The sequence below is a fragment of the Cebidichthys violaceus genome, unplaced genomic scaffold (genome assembly GCF_023349555.1).
Source record: "Cebidichthys violaceus isolate CVI_PGR_0920_01 unplaced genomic scaffold, fCebVio1.0.p SCAF_10, whole genome shotgun sequence".
Taxonomy (NCBI): domain Eukaryota; kingdom Metazoa; phylum Chordata; class Actinopteri; order Perciformes; family Stichaeidae; genus Cebidichthys; species Cebidichthys violaceus.
In genome coordinates, this window is record NW_027176263.1 from 7,737,152 (window position 1) to 7,760,220 (window position 23,069).

Consider the following 23,069-nt stretch of genomic DNA (forward strand, 5'->3'; position numbering starts at 1 on the left):
AGTCATTAAAAAGTCATAGTATACCATGTCGAAAAGTCATAGTATAGTATGTTGAAAAAGTCATTAAAAAGTCATAGTATACCATGTCGAAAAAAGTCATAGTATAGTATGTTGAAAAAGTCATTAAAAAGTCATAGTATAGTATGTCGAAAAAAGTCATAGTATAGCATGTCGTAAAAAGTCATAGTATAGTATGTCGAAAAGTCATTAAAAAGTCATAGTATAGCATGTCGAAAAAAGTCATAGTATAGCATGTCGTAAAAAGTCATAGTATAGTATGTTGAAAAAGTCATTAAAAAGTCATAGTATAGTATGTCGAAAAAAGTCATAGTATAGCATGTCGTAAAAAGTCATAGTATAGTATGTCGAAAAAAGTCATAGTATAGTGTGTCGAAAAAAGTCATAGCATAGTATGTCGAAAAAAGTCATAAAAAAGTCATAGCATAGTATGTCGAAAAAAGTCATAAAAAAGTCATAGCATAGTATGTCGAAAAAAGTCATAGTATAGCATGTCGTAAAAAGTCATAGTATAGTATGTTGAAAAAGTCATTAAAAAGTCATAGTATAGCATGTCGTAAAAAGTCATAGTATAGTATGTCAAAAAGTCATTAAAAAGTCATAGTATAGCATGTCGAAAAAAGTCATAGTATAGTATGTTGAAAAAGTCATTAAAAAGTCATAGTATAGTATGTCGAAAAAAGTCATAGTATAGCATGTCGTAAAAAGTCATAGTATAGTATGTTGAAAAAGTCATTAAAAAGTCATAGTATAGTATGTCGAAAAAAGTCATAGCATAGTATGTCGAAAAAAGTCATAAAAAAGTCATAGTATAGCATGTCGAAAAAAGTCATTAAAAAGTCATAGTATAGCATGTCGTAAAAAGTCATAGCATAGTATGTCGAAAAAAGTCATAAAAAAGTCATAGTATACCATTTCGAAAAAAGTCATAGTATAGCATGTTGAAAAAAGTCATAGTATAGCATGTCGTAAAAAGTCATAGTATAGTATGTCGAAAAGTCATTAAAAAGTCATAGTATAGCATGTCGTAAAAAGTCATAGTATAGCATGTTGAAAAAAGTCATAGTATAGCATGTCGAAAAGTCATTAAAAAGTCATAGTATAGCATGTCGTAAAAAGTCATAGTATAGTATGTTGAAAAAGTCATTAAAAAGTCATAGTATAGCATGTCGTAAAAAGTCATAGTATAGTATGTCGAAAAGTCATTAAAAAGTCATAGTATAGCATGTCGAAAAAAGTCATAGTATAGTATGTTGAAAAAGTCATTAAAAAGTCATAGTATAGTATGTCGAAAAAAGTCATAGTATAGCATGTCGTAAAAAGTCATAGTATAGTATGTTGAAAAAGTAATTAAAAAGTCATAGTATAGTATGTCGAAAAAAGTCATAGTATAGCATGTCGTAAAAAGTCATAGCATAGTATGTCGAAAAAAGTCATAAAAAAGTCATAGTATACCATTTCGAAAAAAGTCATAGTATAGCATGTTGAAAAAAGTCATAGTATAGCATGTCGTAAAAAGTCATAGTATAGTATGTCGAAAAGTCATTAAAAAGTCATAGTATAGCATGTCGTAAAAAGTCATAGTATAGCATGTTGAAAAAAGTCATAGTATAGCATGTCGAAAAGTCATTAAAAAGTCATAGTATAGCATGTCGTAAAAAGTCATTAAAAAGTCATAGTATAGCATGTCGTAAAAAGTCATTAAAAAGTCATAGTATAGCATGTCGTAAAAAGTCATAGTATAGTATGTTGAAAAAGTCATTAAAAAGTCATAGTATAGTATGTCGAAAAGTCATTAAAAAGTCATAGCATAGTATGTCGAAAAAAGTCATAAAAAAGTCATAGCATAGTATGTCGAAAAAAGTCATAAAAAAGTCATAGCATAGTATGTCGAAAAAAGTCATAGTATAGCATGTCGTAAAAAGTCATAGCATAGTATGTCGAAAAAAGTCATAGTATAGCATGTCGTAAAAAGTCATAGTATAGTATGTTGAAAAAAGTCCTAAAAAAGTCATAGTATATAGCATGTCAAAAAAAGTCATGAAAAAGTCATGAAAAAATCATAGTATAGCGTGTTGAAAAAAGTCATAAAAAAGTCATAGAAAGTCATAGCATAATATCTCGATAAAAATAAAAAGTCATAGTATAGCATGCTGAATATAGTCAGAAAAAGTCATAGTATGTCTGAAAAATGAATAAAGGAAGTCATAGTATATATCGTATGTCGAAAAAAGTCATAATTAAGTCAGACTGTACATTTTCAAAAAAGTCCCAAAAAATCATAGTATAGTATGTAAAAAAAGTAGTAATAAAGTCACATTATGTCAAAGAAAGTCATAGTACGTCAGAAATATTCACGTTTGTTGAAAAAAGCCAAAGAAGTTACAGTATATGTTAAGAAAAAAAGTCATAGAATAGTATGTTGAAAAATGTCAGAAAAACTAGTAGACCATGTCGAAAAAACCACATAAAATGTTAAACTATAATATGTTGAAAAAAGTCAAATAAGCATACAGTATAATATGTTGATACCAAAACAAGGATCAGAGAAAATAGTGATCTAGTTCTTACATATCAACACATGACATTCTGCACAGTAAACATTTTGTTCATTAAAATAAGCTGGAATTGAATGTCCTCACCAGCTTTGGCTCCGAGATGTTGTGCAGTGTAGACAAGGATGCCATCAGGTGATAAAGGCTGGAACTGCAGCTGCAAAACAGTCCTGTGTCTAATACTCATAGGTGGGAATGACATCCATGAAGACTGGTTACTGCTGAAGAATGGATCACTGATGGCCACAGCTGAACAGGCAAAACAATAGAGCAATAATTGAATAGTGAAAATAAATGAAAAGAAACATATTAATATAGTTATGATTCAATGATGCAACCTTTTTCGCAGTAGAGTCCTGCAGTCCCCAGGGGGCACTGGCAGGTATATCCATTCGGGAGAGGGATGCAGGTGGAGCCATGGGCGCACAGAGGAGGGGGGCTGTGCTCGACATCACACACAGACACCGTCTCAGAACAGAGTGCTCCCTTCCATCCAAATGGGCACTGGCAACTGCAGACGCACGCAGTCAGACACTGTGAAAAGCTTGTAAACACTGTCAATTCCTTTTGCTATACTTGCACTGTGTAACTGATTTTCTATAGGGCACTGATGTCTAGTCACAATACATATGGCTGTATAAACGTGACATAAAGCTCATTATAAATAATCAGAAAATGAATTCAAATATTGTTTATTTTCTCTTACTAGACAGATGAGCCGGAGTTCACACATGTCCCTCCGTTTCTGCAGTGAACGTGAACACAAGGGTCGACTCCACACTGACCCACGCTGCGCCCGAATGCAGGATGTCCCAAAGGCTGTCCCAGCACTTGGAACTTTCTGTCTCTTCTTGTACGAAACTGCACGTCAAAAATGCACCCTTTGAAATGAACAAACAAACCGACTGTATGTCAGAAAGATATCTTTAATTTCTCTGAAAGGGGATTGTCAGAGGAAATACGGCAGTCTTTCCTGGTAATAAATGGTGCGCACACTAAAATGTGATTAATGTGGTCGAAATTAAATTCTTTGATGGTTGTTTTATTGTGAGAAACCACAGGGCTTTATATCAAGTATACATACTGAAATCTGCATGTTTTTATTAAATGTCAACTATGAATTTGATGGAATATAATCTCTGCAGTCTCTACAGTTCACATCCAAGATGTCCCCACTCATCATGCATCTGCCTCATCATATTTGCTTTTTGCTTTCCTAACGCAATTTTATCAAGACAATATTTGCTTTGGCCTGTACCTGCAGAGCACAGGGCCCTCTATAAATATAAGGCCTGAGCACAAGCCATGTAGTCACATGCAGACTCCTGTCTCTCTGCTGCATTAGTCATTGGCATAAACAGGATGCAGGGGAAATGTCATGCTCATTCATGAATATTCATGGCATGATGCTGTCTTCTTGGCAGACTCAAGTGATGGTTGCTGTGCTGCAAAAAATAAACCACCGAAAAGCGAAGCAGATTCATGAGGAAGATTATAAAAGCTGTTTATTTTTGTTTTAGCTGCACCCACTCTTGTAACAGAACCAAGAAACTAGAGGTAGCATTAATACCTGTCAGAAAAGAGAGCTTGAAATGTGCGGTAAATTTAGTTCCAGAATCATAATTCTAATTTTCTATTACGACTGGGGTTCAAAAGGTAAATGAACCTCAAATATGATGAAATCACTTTAAAAAGACAAGTTTGACAAACATAAACTTGCCCCGTTTCTTGTTGTTTGATCAACAGCTCAAATTGAGTGACTGATTTTTTTTTTTACCCAGAAGCCACAGTACCTCCTCTGCCACCTTTCCACAGGGGAGTGTGGATCTGTTGATAACTGGGAGTGAAGTGCATTATCAGTTTGTTCACTGCCAGCCATCATGATTAGGGCTTGAGGAAGGTCACACAGATCTGATTAGACACTCATGAGTTCTCATTACATCCTGAGCAAAAAGGTTATGGTACCACGAGTGTCGCATGACTCAGGTAGTGCTTACCAGTAAAGGGGAGTATGACAATCTTGTACAGCATGGGCAAACGGATGCTTTACCGAAGCTGATTTGATTTTGGAAGGTTTATTTGGCAAGCAGAAAAATGAATAATGCGATGATGAATAAGCAAACACACAAAATGGCTCCGGTCCTTGAATATTAAAAGCTCTTGCTCAGCTCAAATGGATCTGCCATGACATTTTATAATAACAAGCTTCATTGCTGTAGTGGAGAGACTAGAGCTCTATATGGTTATGATGATATTCATAGCTGTTGTCTTCATTACGGTTATGGCAATTTTGCTCCACAGTTCCGCACATTAGCGGGCACAACGAATGCTCTCCAGAATACATTCCTACATTGGGTCACCTGAGAGAAAGCATGAATGATGTTGATATTAACAAAGATGATTTGTATGGCACCCTTGTTCAAGTGACTTATCAGCAGCCGAATGGATTTGCACACAATGTAAAAGTGTACAGGGGCGTGAAGTGATTAAAGGGTGCAGATACAATCAACCTCAAAGCTCTGTTCTGGCCTAATACAGCAGTCCGAGCCTGTCACTGCCTTTTTCATTACACACCTTCCCCTCTGCTCACAAAGAGACAGAGATCCTGGGAGAAACTCCAAGCCCCAGTGCTATAACTCCAGACAACAGAGTTGGGTTGTAATAAAGTCGTGGCAGCCTTACCCAGAAAGCCATGACGGAACCTGGATCCAAGTGGCAGCAGTTCAGGGGTGTACTCATTATATCCACCAACAAAGAGCTGGTTGAAAACATTGAGGCCCAACAGCGGTCCTGGAGTGGATCCTGTTCTGTTCCGTTGTCCGTCAACCTGACAGAAAAACAGTACAATGTCATTACTCAAGCTAGAGGCTTACTAGCTGTAGGCGGCATAGGAGTACAATTTATTTAAAAAAATCTGCCAAAGTTGAAAAAAATATGACTGTGGATTGATCACTGAGTTATTCAGGCACCAATTGGCATATTTGCCACAGTAGCTACCATACTGCCATGCTTTAGAACAGACGGGCCTTTCTGACTCGATAGAATCTCACTGTTGCCGCAGATCTTTTTGCCACACTTAGATGATGCAAACGTCCTTTTCGTGATCATATAAATGGTCTTCAGCAGTTCAACTAAGGAGTTAATTTTCCTTCTGAGATTGTTTAATTTTGAAGGATGTTTGGAAGTCTGAAGAGCTCAAATCATTCATTATTTTACAAGAAAATGGCTACATAGATACAGATACAAATCAGAAATAGATAGCATACAACCATTCTCACACTAAATGTTGTAAACGGAAATAAATATTTCTTTCTTATCCCTTTGATTATCTGGTGATCCGCTAAGCTTTACCTTGGGACCTCCTTATATGGTCCTGACCCCCAGGTTGGGAGACACTATTTTAAAAAAGAATAATATTTGAAGCATTGAAGCTGGTCTAGAGGCCTGTGGTGGTTCAACAACACAAAGATGACACTTTTCAAAACACCAAATCACCTTCAGCCATCCTGTTTTCTTGGACCTTCCAAATGTAACGGTGTGAACGTTGATCTGGTGGTTAAGTCGATCACTGACTATGGTTGCTACACCTGATCCAAGGTTGAATTTATGCACAACTCTGCCATTTCGTAGTCCCAAAACGAGGAAGTCATCACCAGCATTGCCTGGAAAAGACACGTAGTTTGTCAAGAGTGCAGTAGACATATACACACTCACACATTTCCTCATTAACACTTCATCTACAACATCAGGAGTAAAGGTTACATTTGTATGTTTTAATATTCATTTTAGTATCGTTTTATATTTCTGCTCTGCTGTTTAATGTCACGTAATCGTTATAAACAGCACTGGCTAAAATGCAATCTCAGAACAATGCTTGTAAATTGGCTACTTGTGAAACAGTCTGGTCGTACATGTCGTCTCTCAACTCCAACTCTAGTCTTGCATCTAAAGTTGCTTATTGGACTGTAAACAATGAGCCGCAGATGGAAAAGGAAGTCTAAACCAGATCCCCAACAATACAGCCCCTTGCCCTTAGAGGCTTATCTGACGTCAAACATATAGATGATGGGTTCTGTAATTGAATTCCATGTAACTTGATCACTGCCATCCAATAATAAAAGATCCACTTAATTTAACCAATGATCATGCAAACTGTGTGCGTTTCATCTATTCTGATATTGTGCCTTTGCATTTGTACCATGTTAAATAGTGCTTCACTCTCTGCTGACAAGTGTTTCATTATTCATATTTCTATTGTTTTGATTGCCTCCACCTCGATGCATTTAACTCTTAGGAGAAAATAAGTCCAGAAGATCCTCAAGTGCTTGTGTTTGTTGTTATAATTCTTCATCGTTTTATGAAATACGCTGGTGACAATAACACAGCGGTTACCTGCTACCAAATCTGACCTCACAGAAGGGAGATCCTAATTTAAAGTGATGGCTGCTGACAGCATCCCATTGCACCAACACATCAAAGTCTGTTTAACGCAATTAAGACTGATACTTTTGAGATGCTCGGTTCACATGTTCCTTTTTATTCTAGCAATACCAACATGCTCTTTGAAAGTCAAGAACAATAACAGTTTAACTGGATATAAATTAATTACTGGACTGCAGGAAGACTCATTATTAATGTCTCAAAATCTGCCAAGAAAGAAAATCCTCAGGGAATCCTCTTGATTAGAGGATCTCAGAGGAGATTGGATATCTATTAGGTAGCACATTACCATACACAGCGGGTGAAATCTCTCAAAACACTTCTTTTAAAATCCTTAATGAAGTTTGACAACTCAAATCCATCTAAGGAGACAACTCAAAGCAGTTTTCCTCTTTTCATTTTACCGTCAGAATGATGTTAAATGGCTGTGCGGATGTCTAGATTGAGCTCACCTTGTCCTTTATGCCCAGCGAACAGCATCAGGTTGTCTTTCACAGCAGATGAATTATTGGCGAGGGTGAACTTCAGCTTGAACTCATAGAAGAAACTGAGGCTCGGGATGGGGGAGTAAGCCACGAAGGAAGTGTAACCAAACTCCTCACTTCCACTGAATCTGGTACGAGTTATATTGAGGGCTGCAAAACAAACACAATCACAACACGTTTATTTCATATTTGTGTTAAAATCGCGTTAACTGGTGTATGTTGGGTTCTGTGTCTGTGCGGTTTGTATTGAACAGGTTGGATTCATTATCTCCCTCACATGTTGCCAAAAGATGGCACTATTGCTACACATTACATATCAGGGGTTAGTGAAATATTTTCCTTTCTGAATGCTATTAGATGATGACCTGTTTTCAAACACTATCACCTCTCCAGTTCTTTTCTATTTTCATTAGTAGCTGTTTAGGAAGTGTTCTGGCGATCACGCATTGCTTCATACCCAATGTTCACAAGGGTGGCACAATAATCCCAGTGATATTCAATTACAATGTCAAGTTTACTTATTCAGAATGCATGGTTGATTCAATAATGCTCTCTTGTATTCCATCTCAGCACACCCATCTACTTGATTTTACACTGGGGACTCAATGTAAATTTCCCCATGCTCATTCAAAATTACATGCCGCTGTGTTTTTTGTTTTTTTACACACACCAGTGAGCATTCAAACTAAACAAAAAACTGCTCTTCTTCAACACCTTGCATATTCTTCTGCAGCCCCAGGCGATGGCTAAGAGGGGTTCAGAGCTCCCCCTCAGCTCTGTTTGGCTGCTAAATTATTAATAAAGCTAGAAATGCTTCTGTTATCATCCCTAGTATGGTAGAGCTGTATTTGCCTATTGAATGAACTGGAACGGCTACATCTACGGTGTGAGTTTGAATTGACCATACACATGATCAACTTTGTGCCTTGTAATAACAGCTGAGCTCAGACATGAAGCAAACATGTCAGCAATTAATGCAAAATTAGATGACCTTGAGTGTGTCTATAGAAAGCTATTTACTCTGTTCATGGACAAATTACCCTTGAGCATATTGTACAAATGAAATAAGTGTCTGAAGTGATCTATACTGATATCTGCTAATTTTAGATGACCAGGAATGAATACAAATTATGTTTTTACAAATGTGATATATTGCTTTATATTAAATCAAATTTGATTTCAGAATTCCTTATCAAAACAGATTTATTCATAAACTTCATTTGAGTGCCCATTAGTATCTGTGTCGTATTACTTATGTACAAGAGGTGCACATAATATCATGAACCGTACCAAGACAACATTGGTTTCTAAATTTGTGAGAGTCATGTTGTTCACAGAAGTGTTTCCCTAAGTCAAAACTTGAAGGCATCGTTTGTAATGTTGCTATTGAGGTTCCATTATATTTGAAGTGTTTGTTACCCTGTGATTGTATATGGGACAGGTAGACAACAATCTCATACACATTCAACCATCACACAGACAGCCACTAGCATTATATATAATGTGGGAAGACAATCAACAGAGATCATGAGGTGTATTGGTATACAGTTGTGTGTTCTTATTTATAGTTTTTATTAGAAAACTCATCATTGTATGACACTTCGAAATAAAGTGCAGTGCTGGTGAAATTAACTAGTAGCTGCAGAACATATTAATAACAAAGAGACTTAAGGAAAGCCTCCGTGAAATGAATCCATCTATAGATGATAGCGACATACTCTGTCAAATAATATCACATAGTATTTCCCCTTTGCTAGGTATTTGTGTAATGTGGAGCAAACAAACAGGAGCTGCAGAAGAAAAACAGAATGACATTCAGCGCCAGATTGTGATATGCATTCTGAAAAAAATGCATGTACATGATGTGCATCTTAGCTGCCACTGAGCAGCTGAAAACTACTCTCCTTGGAGATATTATACACAGAATTATTGTCTTTTCAGGCTTGGCAAAATGCAAAGCTAACAGAAACTTTTCTATATCAGTACTTTACTGAATACTGATGCCGAATAATACTGCTCAGTGTTTAAGCACAGATGTTGAAAACCATTGAAAATGAATTGTATGAAATATCTCAAAATATGATGTACTTAAAAAAAAGATTGCATTACATTACTGTATCTTTACAGTTTGCTGTTGTTTTTGTTTATTTTAAGACTGTGTTAGTATTATTTTATTTTTCTTGCAACATTTTCTCTTGCTTTGTCCACTCACACCTGTCACTTTACGAATCCTCCCTTGACTTGAAATATTATCAATCACAATTATTCATGATCATAAATTGCAAAGACAGTACATATAAGACTGGAGAAACAAGATGTGCTAGTACTGTACTAGTGATACTGTATATTTCATGTGTGGTGTATTTTCTATCAATTACAAACATGAATCTTTAACAGGAGGTATAGGCATTTTTTATACAAAGGTAAACCATTACTACTTCTGAGTGAATTCATTTTAAATATCCATTAATGTTTCACGAGCTGGAGTCTTGAGGCATTTCAGCATCAATAGGACTTCCTAGTCTTCCCTTTCCTGCTAGTTCATAGACCAACCTTATCTACTAAAGTGCACATGGGAACTGAACTAAACATCTTGTATTTAGAGAAATATGTTTCTCTTTCATGTTTACTGCTGGACAAACAACTTTAGAACTTTCTCAAATAAAAGACAACTACCATGCTATCACTGACAGTATTTAGATAAGGCTACCACATGAGGAAAAGTGCACCAAGTAGCATGCAAAAAAGACCTTAGGAGTGATCAGTTTTGACTCTGATCGTATCTGATGTTATCAGGATTAAATTCAAATGTCAGCCATATACTTAGTTTGACACTGGAAGGTTAGATTACTCTGTTTGGGATGTGGGTGCAGAGAGTCTGTCAAGGGCTGTAACAAACTCAGCGACTTATGTGCCGAGCACCCTGCTGCTCCGACAGTCAATTTAGTCAAGCAAAACCCTTTATTTCTTTGAACCACAATCTGTGAAGCTTCTCTCTCTTATGGTCTTACTGTTTGCAATCATAGAATAGAGACTTAAAACCGCTCTTCAATGCCTTTAGAAACAGAAATTCCCATTTTCTATAACTGCTTGGTCATCCTGAACTATTAGCTTTATGTGACTGCATTATTTAACTAGTTTAAGTAAACAATGAATCAATAAACAAGAGTCAAGAATCATGCCGGCAGCTCTGTGAAGCAGCAGTGCTTTGAGCTAAATGTCAGCATGCTAGCATAGTTACAATGAAAATGCTAACACAGCATGCTCATGTGTACCATTGTTACCATTTTAGTTTTGCATGTTAGCATGCTAACATTTTTTTAATTAGCAGTAAATACAAATGGGAATGTCCATGTAGCAAGTATTTGATGATTAACCAAAGTATCGGACAAAACATTTTGACCTGTAAAATGGTGATAGAGGAAAAGTCAGTGAACAGAATTTCATGGATATCTATCGTAAAGTTCTTGAGATATTTCAGTCTGGACCAGAGCCATGCTGCTTGTGTGGCTAAATACAGCATCATTTTACAGTCAAATACAACACAAGCTATCCGGTATGGCGTTAATGTATTCTGTTTATCAGTTGTCCCAGTGGTCCTTCAACAACAGCAGTTATATTTTCAAAGTATTGGCGTATTGGTGTAGACTATATGTATTATGGTCTGTTTTTGTGTTTCAATACAACACAGTACATACAGAGAACCCATCGCCGATATGTTTTTGTTTCCATTGTGAGATAATTGCAAGACTAGAGTCATAATGTTACCAGTTCAGACATTTTCACCAGTATTGGTTAGCCAGTCAAATCACATCTTTATGGCTGGGGAGTTGTGTGATAGAAATAGGAAGTTATTGTTACTAGCATATTGTATTATAAGCTACCCTATGATGAAATGGAAAATAATAATAATAAAAAAATAACCACATACAGGCAGAAGTAATAGCAAGCTGACATTCTGGTAGTGTGAGAACACATCAAGACCTTGCTATACAGCAGAAGCCTGACATCTTTAGAGACAAGTTCATTAGAAAAGTTGCTTTGAGCCACACTGCTGAAATTGTTGGGAAATAAGATCTTATGAACTAAAAAGTCTTTTGGAATATTCAGTAAAGTGGCCGTGTGTTTTGCCTTGATTATCTGACTCTATTGCTGGAGGAAGACGTTTCTGCATTTTCAGCACAATTTTGTTTCATTAATCCCTTTACTTAACAAGAGACTCTCATATTACCAACTGCTCAGGGCTCTCATTCACCAACTATTTTCAGATCAGCATCTTAATAAAGCTGCTAAATCTACGCGACTCCTCTATCTGTGCAGAGTTGTTCTCTGTAACACTTACGTTCCTCACACAGCAGACCTTGTCTTCCGTAGGGGCAGAGACACACGGCCTCCAATGGAGACTTTGGGATGCATGTGGCTCCGTGACCGCAGGGGTTGCGCTCACAAGCATTGAACTGGCACAGCCGGCCGGTGTAAAGCGGGGGGCACTCACAGAACCAGTCCTCAGCATCACTAAACGAGTAGACATAGAGGGAGAGATCATTAGGCCAGAGGTGAAAATGGACCATGACATTGCAGCACATCCAGATGCTTTACAAGCTCACGCAGAGGCCCAAAAAACAGGGAGATAATGATGAAACACCCTGTGCTGCATGAAAGATTTGAAAAGACGCTGAGACTAAATGTGTCCAGCCTGATGGAATACATGTGATGTATGAGATCTGCTGAAAACACAAGCATTTGAGTGAACGTGTGGATGGTGGTAGCTACTGCAGAGGCAGAAATGACTTCACGTGTCTTTTGGTAAAGGTAAACACACGCACCCTGAAAAATAACAGCAGAAAGCAGATGATTAGTAGCCTGTCAGAAAACACATAACCAGAAATTGTACAATATTTTGTATGTCTTGGTTCCTCGATTTATATGCGTGCGCTTCCTCTCTTGGCAAGCAGAGGAAGGTGATCTAGCATGCAAAGTAATATCCAGACAGGGTCTTTCTAAAATGCACTAAGATGTGCACAACTTTGAAAGGTATAATATCAGCTAGAGGAAGCATTGGTGGGGTTTCAAGTCTCTAAATTAATAATGTGTTTTGAGCAGCAGCACTGCAGGATGCATTTTGCTCATTGAGAAACTGGCTTCTTCAAATGAAATATTTACATTCTGTCACTGGAGTTGAGCATTGTTAGATATGACTGTATTGAAGTACAAAAGGATGTTGTATAATGCAGTATAAAAATCTAGTGTATGATTATTAAAAGGCTGCTAATGTCAATTCAGAGACATTTTAAGGCACAATACACCGCAACACACTGTCGCTGCCAATTGTTTCAAAACAACAATCACAGATGCGTTGAACTGAACAGGCTTTGTCATTTGTATAATCTTTGACAACCTGCAAGAGAAAGAATCAAATATATAATGGAGCACCTTCTGGAGCAGTCGCAATGTTTCAATGCTTTGAGTGCAGCTAATGTGTCCCCTGCATTGTCAGTAAGAGTTGGTTTTTAAATGTTGTTGACACAAAAATTGCGTGGGTTTTCCTCCAGATCCTCCAGTTTCCTACCCCAGTCAAACATGCAGGATAGGTAAATTGCTGGTAGGTGTGAATGTAAGTATGTGTAATTGTCTGTCCGCTCTGAAACTGCAGTTTATCCAGGGCTCCAATATTCCAGTCTGCACAGAATAAGATAGTATAGAAAAAAAAGAGGTATGGATTCACAAATGAAATTGTTTCTTCTAGTTGTAGAAAACTTTTTCACGGATAATTTCTTACATGATAAAAATGTAAACTACTACAGGTACATCATCTCACAAATATTCTGCTGATGTTATATTACCTGCTCCAGATTGATACATTAGATCATATTCACAAATTTGGAATTAACTACCACATTTCAAAGGCAAGATATTCATGCTCTCTGTGGTCAATTTTAAACATGCTTGAGTATGGACTAATTTCTACAAACAGCTTTTGGGGCTTAGTTGAGGATATTCTTATTAGAAAAAAGATAATAAAAGATAAGAAATAAAATTGAAAGCAGCATACAGGACGGATAAGAATCAGTTGAGCAAGTTCTGCCTGCCATATGTTTGTGTTTGCAAGAGATAAATATCTTTAAGTAATCATAGAACAGATTTAATCCTAAAACAAATTTAAAAAAACCCCCCCACATATATGGTAATATAAGACAAGATAAACCATTAAAGATGAATTGTCAACTAACTTGTATACAAGCACTTAATAACAAGCTGCAGATATTCCTGGATCAAAAAAGGTAAAGTGTAGATAGAGGCAAAGGAGCACATTTGAAAACACTTGAGTTTGAATTGGCCTAATCAAATAACGCAATGTGTGTGGTGACAAAAGGTTATTTTAATTCAGCTGAGGCAATCACTTTGATTAAGTAATTGTTGTAATGTTTGCAGACTAATTTGAATATGTTAATCACAAATGCATGGTTGGTGCTAGTCATATCTCACGCCATTCAAATACTGCACTGCTGCAGCACACAGGCTGCATAAAATATTAAGGAAGACTACATTTTTAATCTAATGGTTACCAGACAAAATGATGAATAATTGACCAGTTAGCTTATGATATCTCTGTCAGCAAGAACAATATGCTGTGCGGCCATATGCATTTCTCAAATTTCATCCCTTGTAAGTTATTTACAGAACACTTCTTTTCAAGTGCTTGTTGGTATGCAAATGCACTTCTACAGTAAGACCCTGATGAGGCTCTGCTGCCATGGCAGTCTTCAGTTCTCGGGTTGAAAGCGTTTAGCCCACTTCATCCTTTGTTAAAATGAAAAGGACCTCTGTGTTTTGCAGATATTATTTATAGAGAAGAACTGCTTTGGTACGCTTTTTGCTTTCCAGTATTGTAAACAGCCAATTGGACACCGTTACGCTAGAGACACTGTAATTCTTGGTGGGTGGGAAGGAAAATCATCTGAAAGAAGACTGGTTCCTCACTCAATTATTTGTCATCTGAATTTCAATATGAGCAGAGGGATGGGGTGGAATTTACACATGGCATTCACGTGACGCACTCAGGCTCCTGTTTTAGCAGACGGCTGTTCGATATTTTCATGACCTCTTCCAGGCACCCTTACAAACATTTTCCTGTCGGTGAAGAAGGGTGAGCCTCCATCACAGTCTTTTGAAACATACTGCCATAGAAAAGCATACTTTAGATGATACTTGAAATAAAAACCTTATAGAAAAGAGGCATGAAGCATGAGGGAACATTTCTCAAGGGATCAGATAGTATTTTCTAAGGTCCAACATGGAACACATTGCACTCTGCAGAAAGCTGTGCTTTTCTGAAACACTTTTAAAGTATACCTATACACCTATACCTATACATGTTTAAACTCTACACTTTTCAAATGTGCCAGTGAATTTTTTACTCTAGTTTATTTTACTTTTCTATACTCACAAAAAAGGAAAAAAACGTACAAAACACTGTCCTTTAATAAACTGCATTGCCCCCATGTCTCGGAAATAAAATTGTGTTCCAATGATTTAACATTTCTTCACTGACACGGGTTCAGGCGGATGAATTCATACGAGATGATATTTATTTGCTTCAGACTTGAGTAAGAATCAGCTGTCAATTTCTGAAATCTGGAATGTTTTCTCTGCCAACACAAAGCCTGTCCTCTTCTTAGACTGCATGCTGTTATGTAGCGCTATCACTGGTCTTCTCTCTCACTAACTCACCAGCAAGCTGTCATCGGGCCAACTGTTCTACCTACTCCTATGAAACAGACATAGCAATTGCAAAAACAAAAACTATGCAAGATGCTGAGCTGTATTATTGTTGGAACCAAAACTGAAATAGGGTTTAAAAGGTGGAAGGAGACGGAAAAGAAAAACCCAGCTCAAACTATCACTGACATGACGACGAGGTGCGAGACAAAAAACAAGGCTGAAAGGAAATGAAATACAGCTATTAAATGAAAAAAAATGGTGAGAACATCGAAGACTGGCTTGTGCTGGATGAATAAAATAACATGACGTTTTCTTCTGTTCACTGTAGAAAACAAATTCCTTCCACACAATATGTTCCACAAAAAACATCTGCAGATGATGGCTTAATGAACGTGTGCCTGTACGCATGCACGCACAAACAAACACACGCACACACTGATAAGACAATCATTTTTGCTTTATGTCTGATTGTGTTACTTATATTGCAGTAAAGAGATTTGTGTTTTTGCAGATAGATGTTCTGTATGTCTACTGATGACCTAGAAATACCATCGTAGACACTTGCATAATAAGTATAAGTTTGGATTTTACCTTGGTCAAAAAAAATATTTTGTGTCAACTTTTGTATTGTCCTTATGAGGCAGTGCAGCATGTGTATGGACTTTGAAATGGAATTTAAACTTTCCTAAAACACCAGAGTAACATATTTGAAAACAGAAATTCAAGGCTATTCTCCTTCTGTTCTACTGTAGCTAGTTGTACTTTATTAGGCCTCAGAGGTCTACCCCGATAGAAAAAATCAAAAGCAGAAGCATTTCCTGTTCCTGTATTTTTTACATACTGAGTCACGTGAGATTTGTCCCCAAGTCCTTTTAATACTTACAATTATTATCAGCTACTTCTAAGTATGTCAAGGTTACACAGTAACTCATTTTTAAACAAGAAAATGTCTATGTATAAAAATAATGGCCAATTTGGCCAAAAAACACCATCACGCAGTTCGTTTTGAAAGCACTTGTCCTCCAAAATTCAATGACACAATATAATAAACCCTGTAATGAGCAAGTTCTCTCTGGAAATATACTTTAGGGACAGCAAACGCACACGGGATGATAGCTATGTTTGTTTCTCATGGTGAATTAAAATAATTGTTTCTTGGACCTTGAGTTATTTTATAGGTACGTTGTAACAAGCTGGAGCTCTGATCAAGGTAAAATTGGTTTTACTTGCTTTATGAAGAACGCTTGCAGGCAGTGAAATGGACCACTGGGACAATTCACTGTGCAGGTTTGTGTGCCGGCAAAGCTGGACCATCACAGAATGAGCAAGGCACCATCTCTACTGCAGCCAATTAGCAGAAGTAGCACTGACTACATGATTTCTGCTCGGCGTCAGTGTGAGAGCATATGTCCATTCTCTCCACAGCAACAAATGTGGATCTATTTATGCAATCTGTTTTACTTCAATGAGGATATATATATATATATATATATAGGTCACATTGTGACATATTAGGTCACATTCCAATGAAAACTTTAAAGCAGCTATAATATTTTTTACATTAACAATGAATCAAGACCAAGTGTGTGTGAAAGGTGTCAATATTAGTGACCAACCAACATAGAAGTATTACCCGGCTCTGCAGTACCCTCAGCATATCAGTGTCTTTCAGCTAATCCCTTTTGCTTGCCCCACAAACTGACTCTTTTGGCTCACACTCACCACTCTCATGAACTGTATACTACCTGCCCAACACCAAAAAACAGACAAAGAAAAATAGATGGACTGTGAACATAGTGGACATAGTGGACACCTTACAGGGTATGGCTACCTGCCCCTACACTTGCAACCCTCACAGATGCATCAAGCATAATACATGCTTAAGTCTCTTCACACCACACCCACTATGACTGGTCACAGGTACATCTGTGCATCTGTATGCAGATTATACAGGGATTGTGCAGTTGTATATATTTTTCTCTAATTGTCTAATTGGGAGATAACATGTTGGATTTCATAACTAACTGTCTGGCTGTATAAATACAGCTGTTCATTTTCCTCTGATGAAATATTCTTTTCTTATTTCCAGAGTTCTTATTTGTTACAGAGTGACTGCAAGGTACTTACAGCATGGATGTGTCTCTTGGAAGCCATTTCCGCTTTAACATTTCCATCTGCTGTATATGGTCTCAACAACCTGCAGCTGGGGTTTATAAATTCCGGCATTACAGAGCTGGCACTGAAGAACAAGAAGGCCATAGTCCTTACAGCAGCTGCTGATAGCCCAGCTTTTCCCATTGATGTCACTTAAATACCTAATATTTATGTTTCATCCAGCCAACCACAAGCCAATTATCATCTTAGGTTTAATATTGATATATCTACATGCCTAAGTGAACAAAATACTACATGAAGGGGACAGCGGCAATATCACCCCAACTGAACCCACAATCAAAATCCTTTTTCATCCCATTACGTTGTGACAGTGCAATCCAAGGCAACTAACTGAATGAAGAAAGCTCTATGCACTCCTGATGACCCCTGCATGCTGTGTAGTTCAAGAGGATACTGCATTAACACATATTCATCGCACAGATAATTTCAAGGTGCACTCTTTCGCACATGACAAGCCAATGTGACCACAATGCCACGACTCTTAATTGGTATGCTCAGAGGCATTCCTATTCCAATATTCTCGGTGCACCTTTTCATTTCCTGTTTAATAAAAGCAATTGTTAATTGACAGTGTCGTAACACAATGAAGAAGACATTTATAGCAGCTATTTTCTGGATTAGCTCAGGTGAAAGAGCATCGTATGTAGTTAAGGCATACTTAGAAAGACGGTCAAAATTGCTGTTAAGTGGGGTGTGATAGCAGTCTGATGAGCTGTACTGGATAAAGATGAAGGGAGAGCGGATCCTCACATATTTGGCTCATGGATTGCATTTACTGGGCATTGAAAATACTGTAGCTTTATAGAAAGAAGTGGGAAGGAACAGGACATGAGTAAGTTTCTCCTTTCATGTAACGCTACTCAAGAAATTTGTCAAACTCTTCTATTAGTAGACTATCTGACGATTTAAGTAACTGCCCAGGCATTATAACATGTTTCTGTGTAAAATCAATGTGATGTAAGAACAAAAGTCACTGTTTAAACTCACAAAGGCTCTGCCCTCTTCTGGACTCTATAATTAATACTACACTGATCTTGCGAGCACGTGTTGGCCTACTGAAAACTTGCATAAGCGTAGCCCAATCAGGCCGTGCCTACCCGTATAGGTGGCTGCACATGCAGCGTCTGAAGTGGTGGTTTGGGGGGGGTTCTCATTTAAGACAGCTTTGCTGTTTGCAGTGACCTCAACGAAAAGAGTGTGTGAACTAAGCACCCTTTCAATGCACCCAAGGTGCTTGTTGCTATGTGGTGACCGCAGCAAAGCTACCCTCAGACCAAATAATTCCTTGTTCCCAAAAACCTTAAGGAGTTAATTCAAGATATAAAGCTGGATTCCTTTTGTCTTCCACCCCATGTGGGGAACAGGTAGGCATTACAGCTGCTTGCCCAGTATCTGCGTTGGCATGTTATCTTGAAAGTACGGCTCTCATCCGACACACTGAACAGCTGTTTGTGTGCTTCCTACAAGTGTCCGTGCTTCTTGATGACCCGGAGAACGTGGCATGCTGGGTGTCTACTGCCTTTCTGGCTATCCAGTAGCTTTCACATTCAAGTCATTCCATTTTTAAGATATGAAACTGCTGAAGGGCTATTTTAGCAAGATGGTTCATTATCTGTATTACAATTCCACCATTAGTTGCAATTAACAAACAATTTAGAGTTTTTCTGCGGCGTCCTAGTCCAATACTTTACAGTGCCACTAAGCCTTGAGTAGGCCTACATGTAGATAAGATACGATTGACAATTGAACAGTTCTGCATTTAGAAATGGTTGGTGCTGGGAAGAGGAGCTGTCGCCAAAACTGTCATTTTACTAGCTGGCTGACTGGGTTAGTGTTGGCTCAGAGCTCCCCTTGCACAGCCATAGCTCCATTCATGTTTGTAGAGATTGGGGAAAACAATTTAAACTGGAATATATATTCCTACAATGGAAACACTCTGTCCGCTCTGACAGTCGTTCTTCATACTGAATCACATGTGCATGAGGAAACAGCAGGTCTAACATGGAGATGTAATGACTCTGTCAATCATACTCCATTTTTTTCATGACCTTTTTTGTTTATAGCATACAGATATGAACATGATCGGATGTAACAATTTCTGGAGTAATTTCTTGCATGTTATGCATTATTATTACAGAATGAAAATTTATTCGAAAAAGTATATTTTATATTCTTAATGGCTTTCAAGTTCAACGGTAGTTTAGTAATTATTCATTAGTGTAAAAGGTGACCTCGTACCTGACACAAGTTCCTCCGTTGCGACAGGGTAGGTGTTGGCATACAGGTGGGTCACAATCCTTGATGTTTCGCCCTCTGACTGCCTCACCCACCAGGTAAATCTCTTTTGAGTTGACCTGAAGTTCCCTGATACAGCCAATGAATCTCCTCGCTCCCTTTGCAATCCCGTCATGCATCTCCCACTGGGATGAAACATCCCCAAGAAATATGGGTCCAAAGGTTTCCTGCAAAAAAATGGTGGAAAACCAGTGATCAGTGTTATCATTTAGTAGATCTCACTAAATCATACAAAATATGTCTCCATTCAAGGACGAGCTGCGCAGCTAAAAACTGGTTCTAAATATCAGTGTGTGTGAATATATTAACACTATTATTATATTAACAGGACCTTACTATATATTAAGATCAACAAGACAGATTAACACTATCAGTTTCTGTTACTCTCCAGCTTAAAGCAGTTTTAGCATGACCTAGACAAGAAACCTGAGTTATAATAATTGTTTTTTTAGTCCTGCTGACATCATATGGTAATACACATCCTGATACAATGAGAGAGAGGTACAATATGTAAAAATTGCTTCAAGCTTCCTTTGATGTGCTAGGTAATTGGGTAGAATTAATGTAGATAAATTCTGTGAACTTGCAGCTTATTGTACCATAACGGTCAATTTAACAAGTGAGGCATAATTGTGTCTGCGACCAAAGCAAAGCTGCACAAAAAATATAGCACAAGACAGTCTCATATTAGCACTAAAAACATATAATTCATTCGTAGCGGTGACCTCCGGATGTTCAAATGAATATTGAGTACTACTTTCTATTTAGAAGGTTTACATAACACTTTCCTACTCACGCCATGCATAATGATTAATTTATGAAAGACAAATCAACATTTATCACAGCTTCATTACACATTCCTGCAAATTATGTAACATGCTGACAGTGGATTTCAAAAATAAAACTCCCTTGAGTAAAAATTATTTTCTGTTTCATGTACGAAAAGTTAGAATATAGAGTAAATATCTTTCCTTTAGATTTAGATTCAATGTATCAATAAAGTAATTTATATAATAATAAGAATACAAGTGGGGCCCCAACCTCTATAATTTGAACCTTTCATGTCCATATAGCTCACTTCAGTCCTACATAAGATTTAAAGCTGCTTCAACCTTTAGCTGGGTCATGTCCAAAATAATGTGGATACATCTGAAAATCCTGTTGACATGTCAAACATTTCTCACCCCTATAGCAGAAATAACAAATCAATACAAAAATACATTTACTCTTATTTTGACAGTTGCCAACAACTCCAGAGGGTGAGTACTGACTCACTATCTCTGCTTATGCTTTTTTATATCATTATTATTATGTATTATATAAAATCTTGTCATGGCAGACATGAGTACTGGATTTCATATAGAGGCTCATCATATTCAATACCTTACTTTAACAATGCAGGTGTCTCATGTCATGTATTTAAAAGGTTCTGTAACTTACAGACATGATTGTGTTGTTGTTGTGTGAGGCTATGCGTCTATAACACAAATCTTACTTATGTGGGTCTTCAAGGTACATTTGCAAAGCTCTGCTCAAGATATCCAACTTTGTATTGATTACAATATAGAATAAAAAGCCCTTATAGAAAAGATGATTATTAACAGCACAGTGAACATATCAAATTATACTGAATCTTGACGTTTTCAATTTCATATCAGTCATTGTTAAATCTAAGCAGTCATCACAATTCAGACTTTGATGTCCCTAAAATGTAACGTTCATCATGACACCATGCTGGCGTTCGAGGAAAGGTGTTGGACAGCTGCAGTGGAGGTGTTCAGTGGAGTGAGGTGTCAGACCACATAAATATTTGGGATTTAAATGACATATATTTGGTAGATTTTAAAGCCTATAAAATGACACGGATGATAGCGGTTTACGGGAACGTGTATGTAATGTCAGTGAAAAGTTAAGAGCCCTAAAACTATCTTTAACAAAGCAGAAGATTCAAATAAAATACTCCGCTATAGCTGGATACTTTTACAATGAGCTAAACTATATTTCATGTGATACAACAGCTTTGAACCACTGGAGCTGCTTGATGACGATGGGCTGATATGGAACGCATTTACGGTGCCTTCAAGTGTGTTTACCACGTTTATGAGAAGGGTCCATTTGAAAGACGCACGGATGTAATATTCATGACTTTGTACGTGGACGCGCAGCCCTGCGTTCACAAGTGTGCTGATTTCTGTGTTCTATTTGAAGGCAGGACAAGTGAATGTGGCCTCCATTTTATTAGCATATTTCTAAAAAGTGGTTTTATATACATGTGGTGCCAGTTTACATGAGTAACTTGGTCATACTAAAAAACATATCATCACCAGGCAAAAATTGTTCAGTGATTGTAATTGAGCACTAAAAGCTTATTTTATGATGACAACCTTAGTTAAAAATGTGGCAGTAAGACTTTGAAAGCAATATAACCCATATGTTCATATTATTTCAGGTCTTATCCCCTCACACCGGCAATCTGTGAGTATTATGACAGAATATGAAAATATTTTAAAACTCTATATCAGCTGTATGTTGGCTTCCAGTCTAAATTGCCAAGGATAATACTGGCTCTGACCTGTTTCACTGACTTTACAGTCCAACATTTCTATCATTACTTTTAGAATTTGACATATAGCAATTTATTTGCAAGTAGTGCTGCACTGACATCTGCTAAACTGCCTTATGAGCCTCAGCAGTCTAGATTGGAACCTGACAATTGCTAACTTGATGATCTCATTAAGGCCTACAGCCAGGCCATGTATGGAGTGTTGGTTATAAAACATTGCAAGAATCTTTGTGGGTTCATAATGTCGAGTTTATAAGCTGTACTTCATACAACAGTCTCTATCCTTAGACCCTTGACAACTGCTAGTATATTCTTTTATTGCTGTACTTCAACATCTGTGATTTTTTAGCTTTTTCTACTATATATATATATATATATATATATATATATATATATATATATATATATATATATATATATATATACTATAAAGCAAGGAATATCTGTCTGTCTTTCTGAGAATTGCTCCTCCGATATACTTCAATACTTGGGTGTATTGCTGGGGACCCCATGGAGAGCTTTGTCGAATTTGGTGCAATTTGTAAAAGCTATACATACATTCAATTTTATTAAGCTGTCATCCGTAGCGGGCATTCAGCAGCTTATTGCCTTTCACTTTTGCTGCTGGATCCTGGATACAGCGTGATAAAACTACATGAATGCTGGATAATGTAACAACCTTCTTCACTTCACTTGAGTCAACGGGCATAAGCAGAAAGCCAACAGGAACATCGCCACTCTGCCATTGCAACTGAAATTCTATTTTTTGCCATACTAACTTATAACAGTACCGCCGGAAAAATACCTCCACAAATG

General features: G+C 37.3%; 1 protein-coding gene across 1 annotated transcript in view; it reads right to left on the reverse strand.

Moving 5' to 3' along the window:
• Nucleotides 1-23,069, reverse strand: part of eys (eyes shut homolog) — a 156,582-nt gene that overhangs the window by 2,122 nt on the left and 131,391 nt on the right. The window contains exons 42-49 of the mRNA XM_068723996.1: nucleotides 19,634-19,857; nucleotides 11,841-12,013; nucleotides 7,466-7,648; nucleotides 6,069-6,235; nucleotides 5,256-5,400; nucleotides 3,280-3,454; nucleotides 2,912-3,084; nucleotides 2,661-2,822 (exon numbers count right to left, since the gene is read on the reverse strand). Coding sequence (XP_068580097.1) covers nucleotides 2,661-2,822; nucleotides 2,912-3,084; nucleotides 3,280-3,454; nucleotides 5,256-5,400; nucleotides 6,069-6,235; nucleotides 7,466-7,648; nucleotides 11,841-12,013; nucleotides 19,634-19,857 — 1,402 coding nt within the window. The remainder of the gene's footprint in view (nucleotides 1-2,660; nucleotides 2,823-2,911; nucleotides 3,085-3,279; nucleotides 3,455-5,255; nucleotides 5,401-6,068; nucleotides 6,236-7,465; nucleotides 7,649-11,840; nucleotides 12,014-19,633; nucleotides 19,858-23,069) is intronic.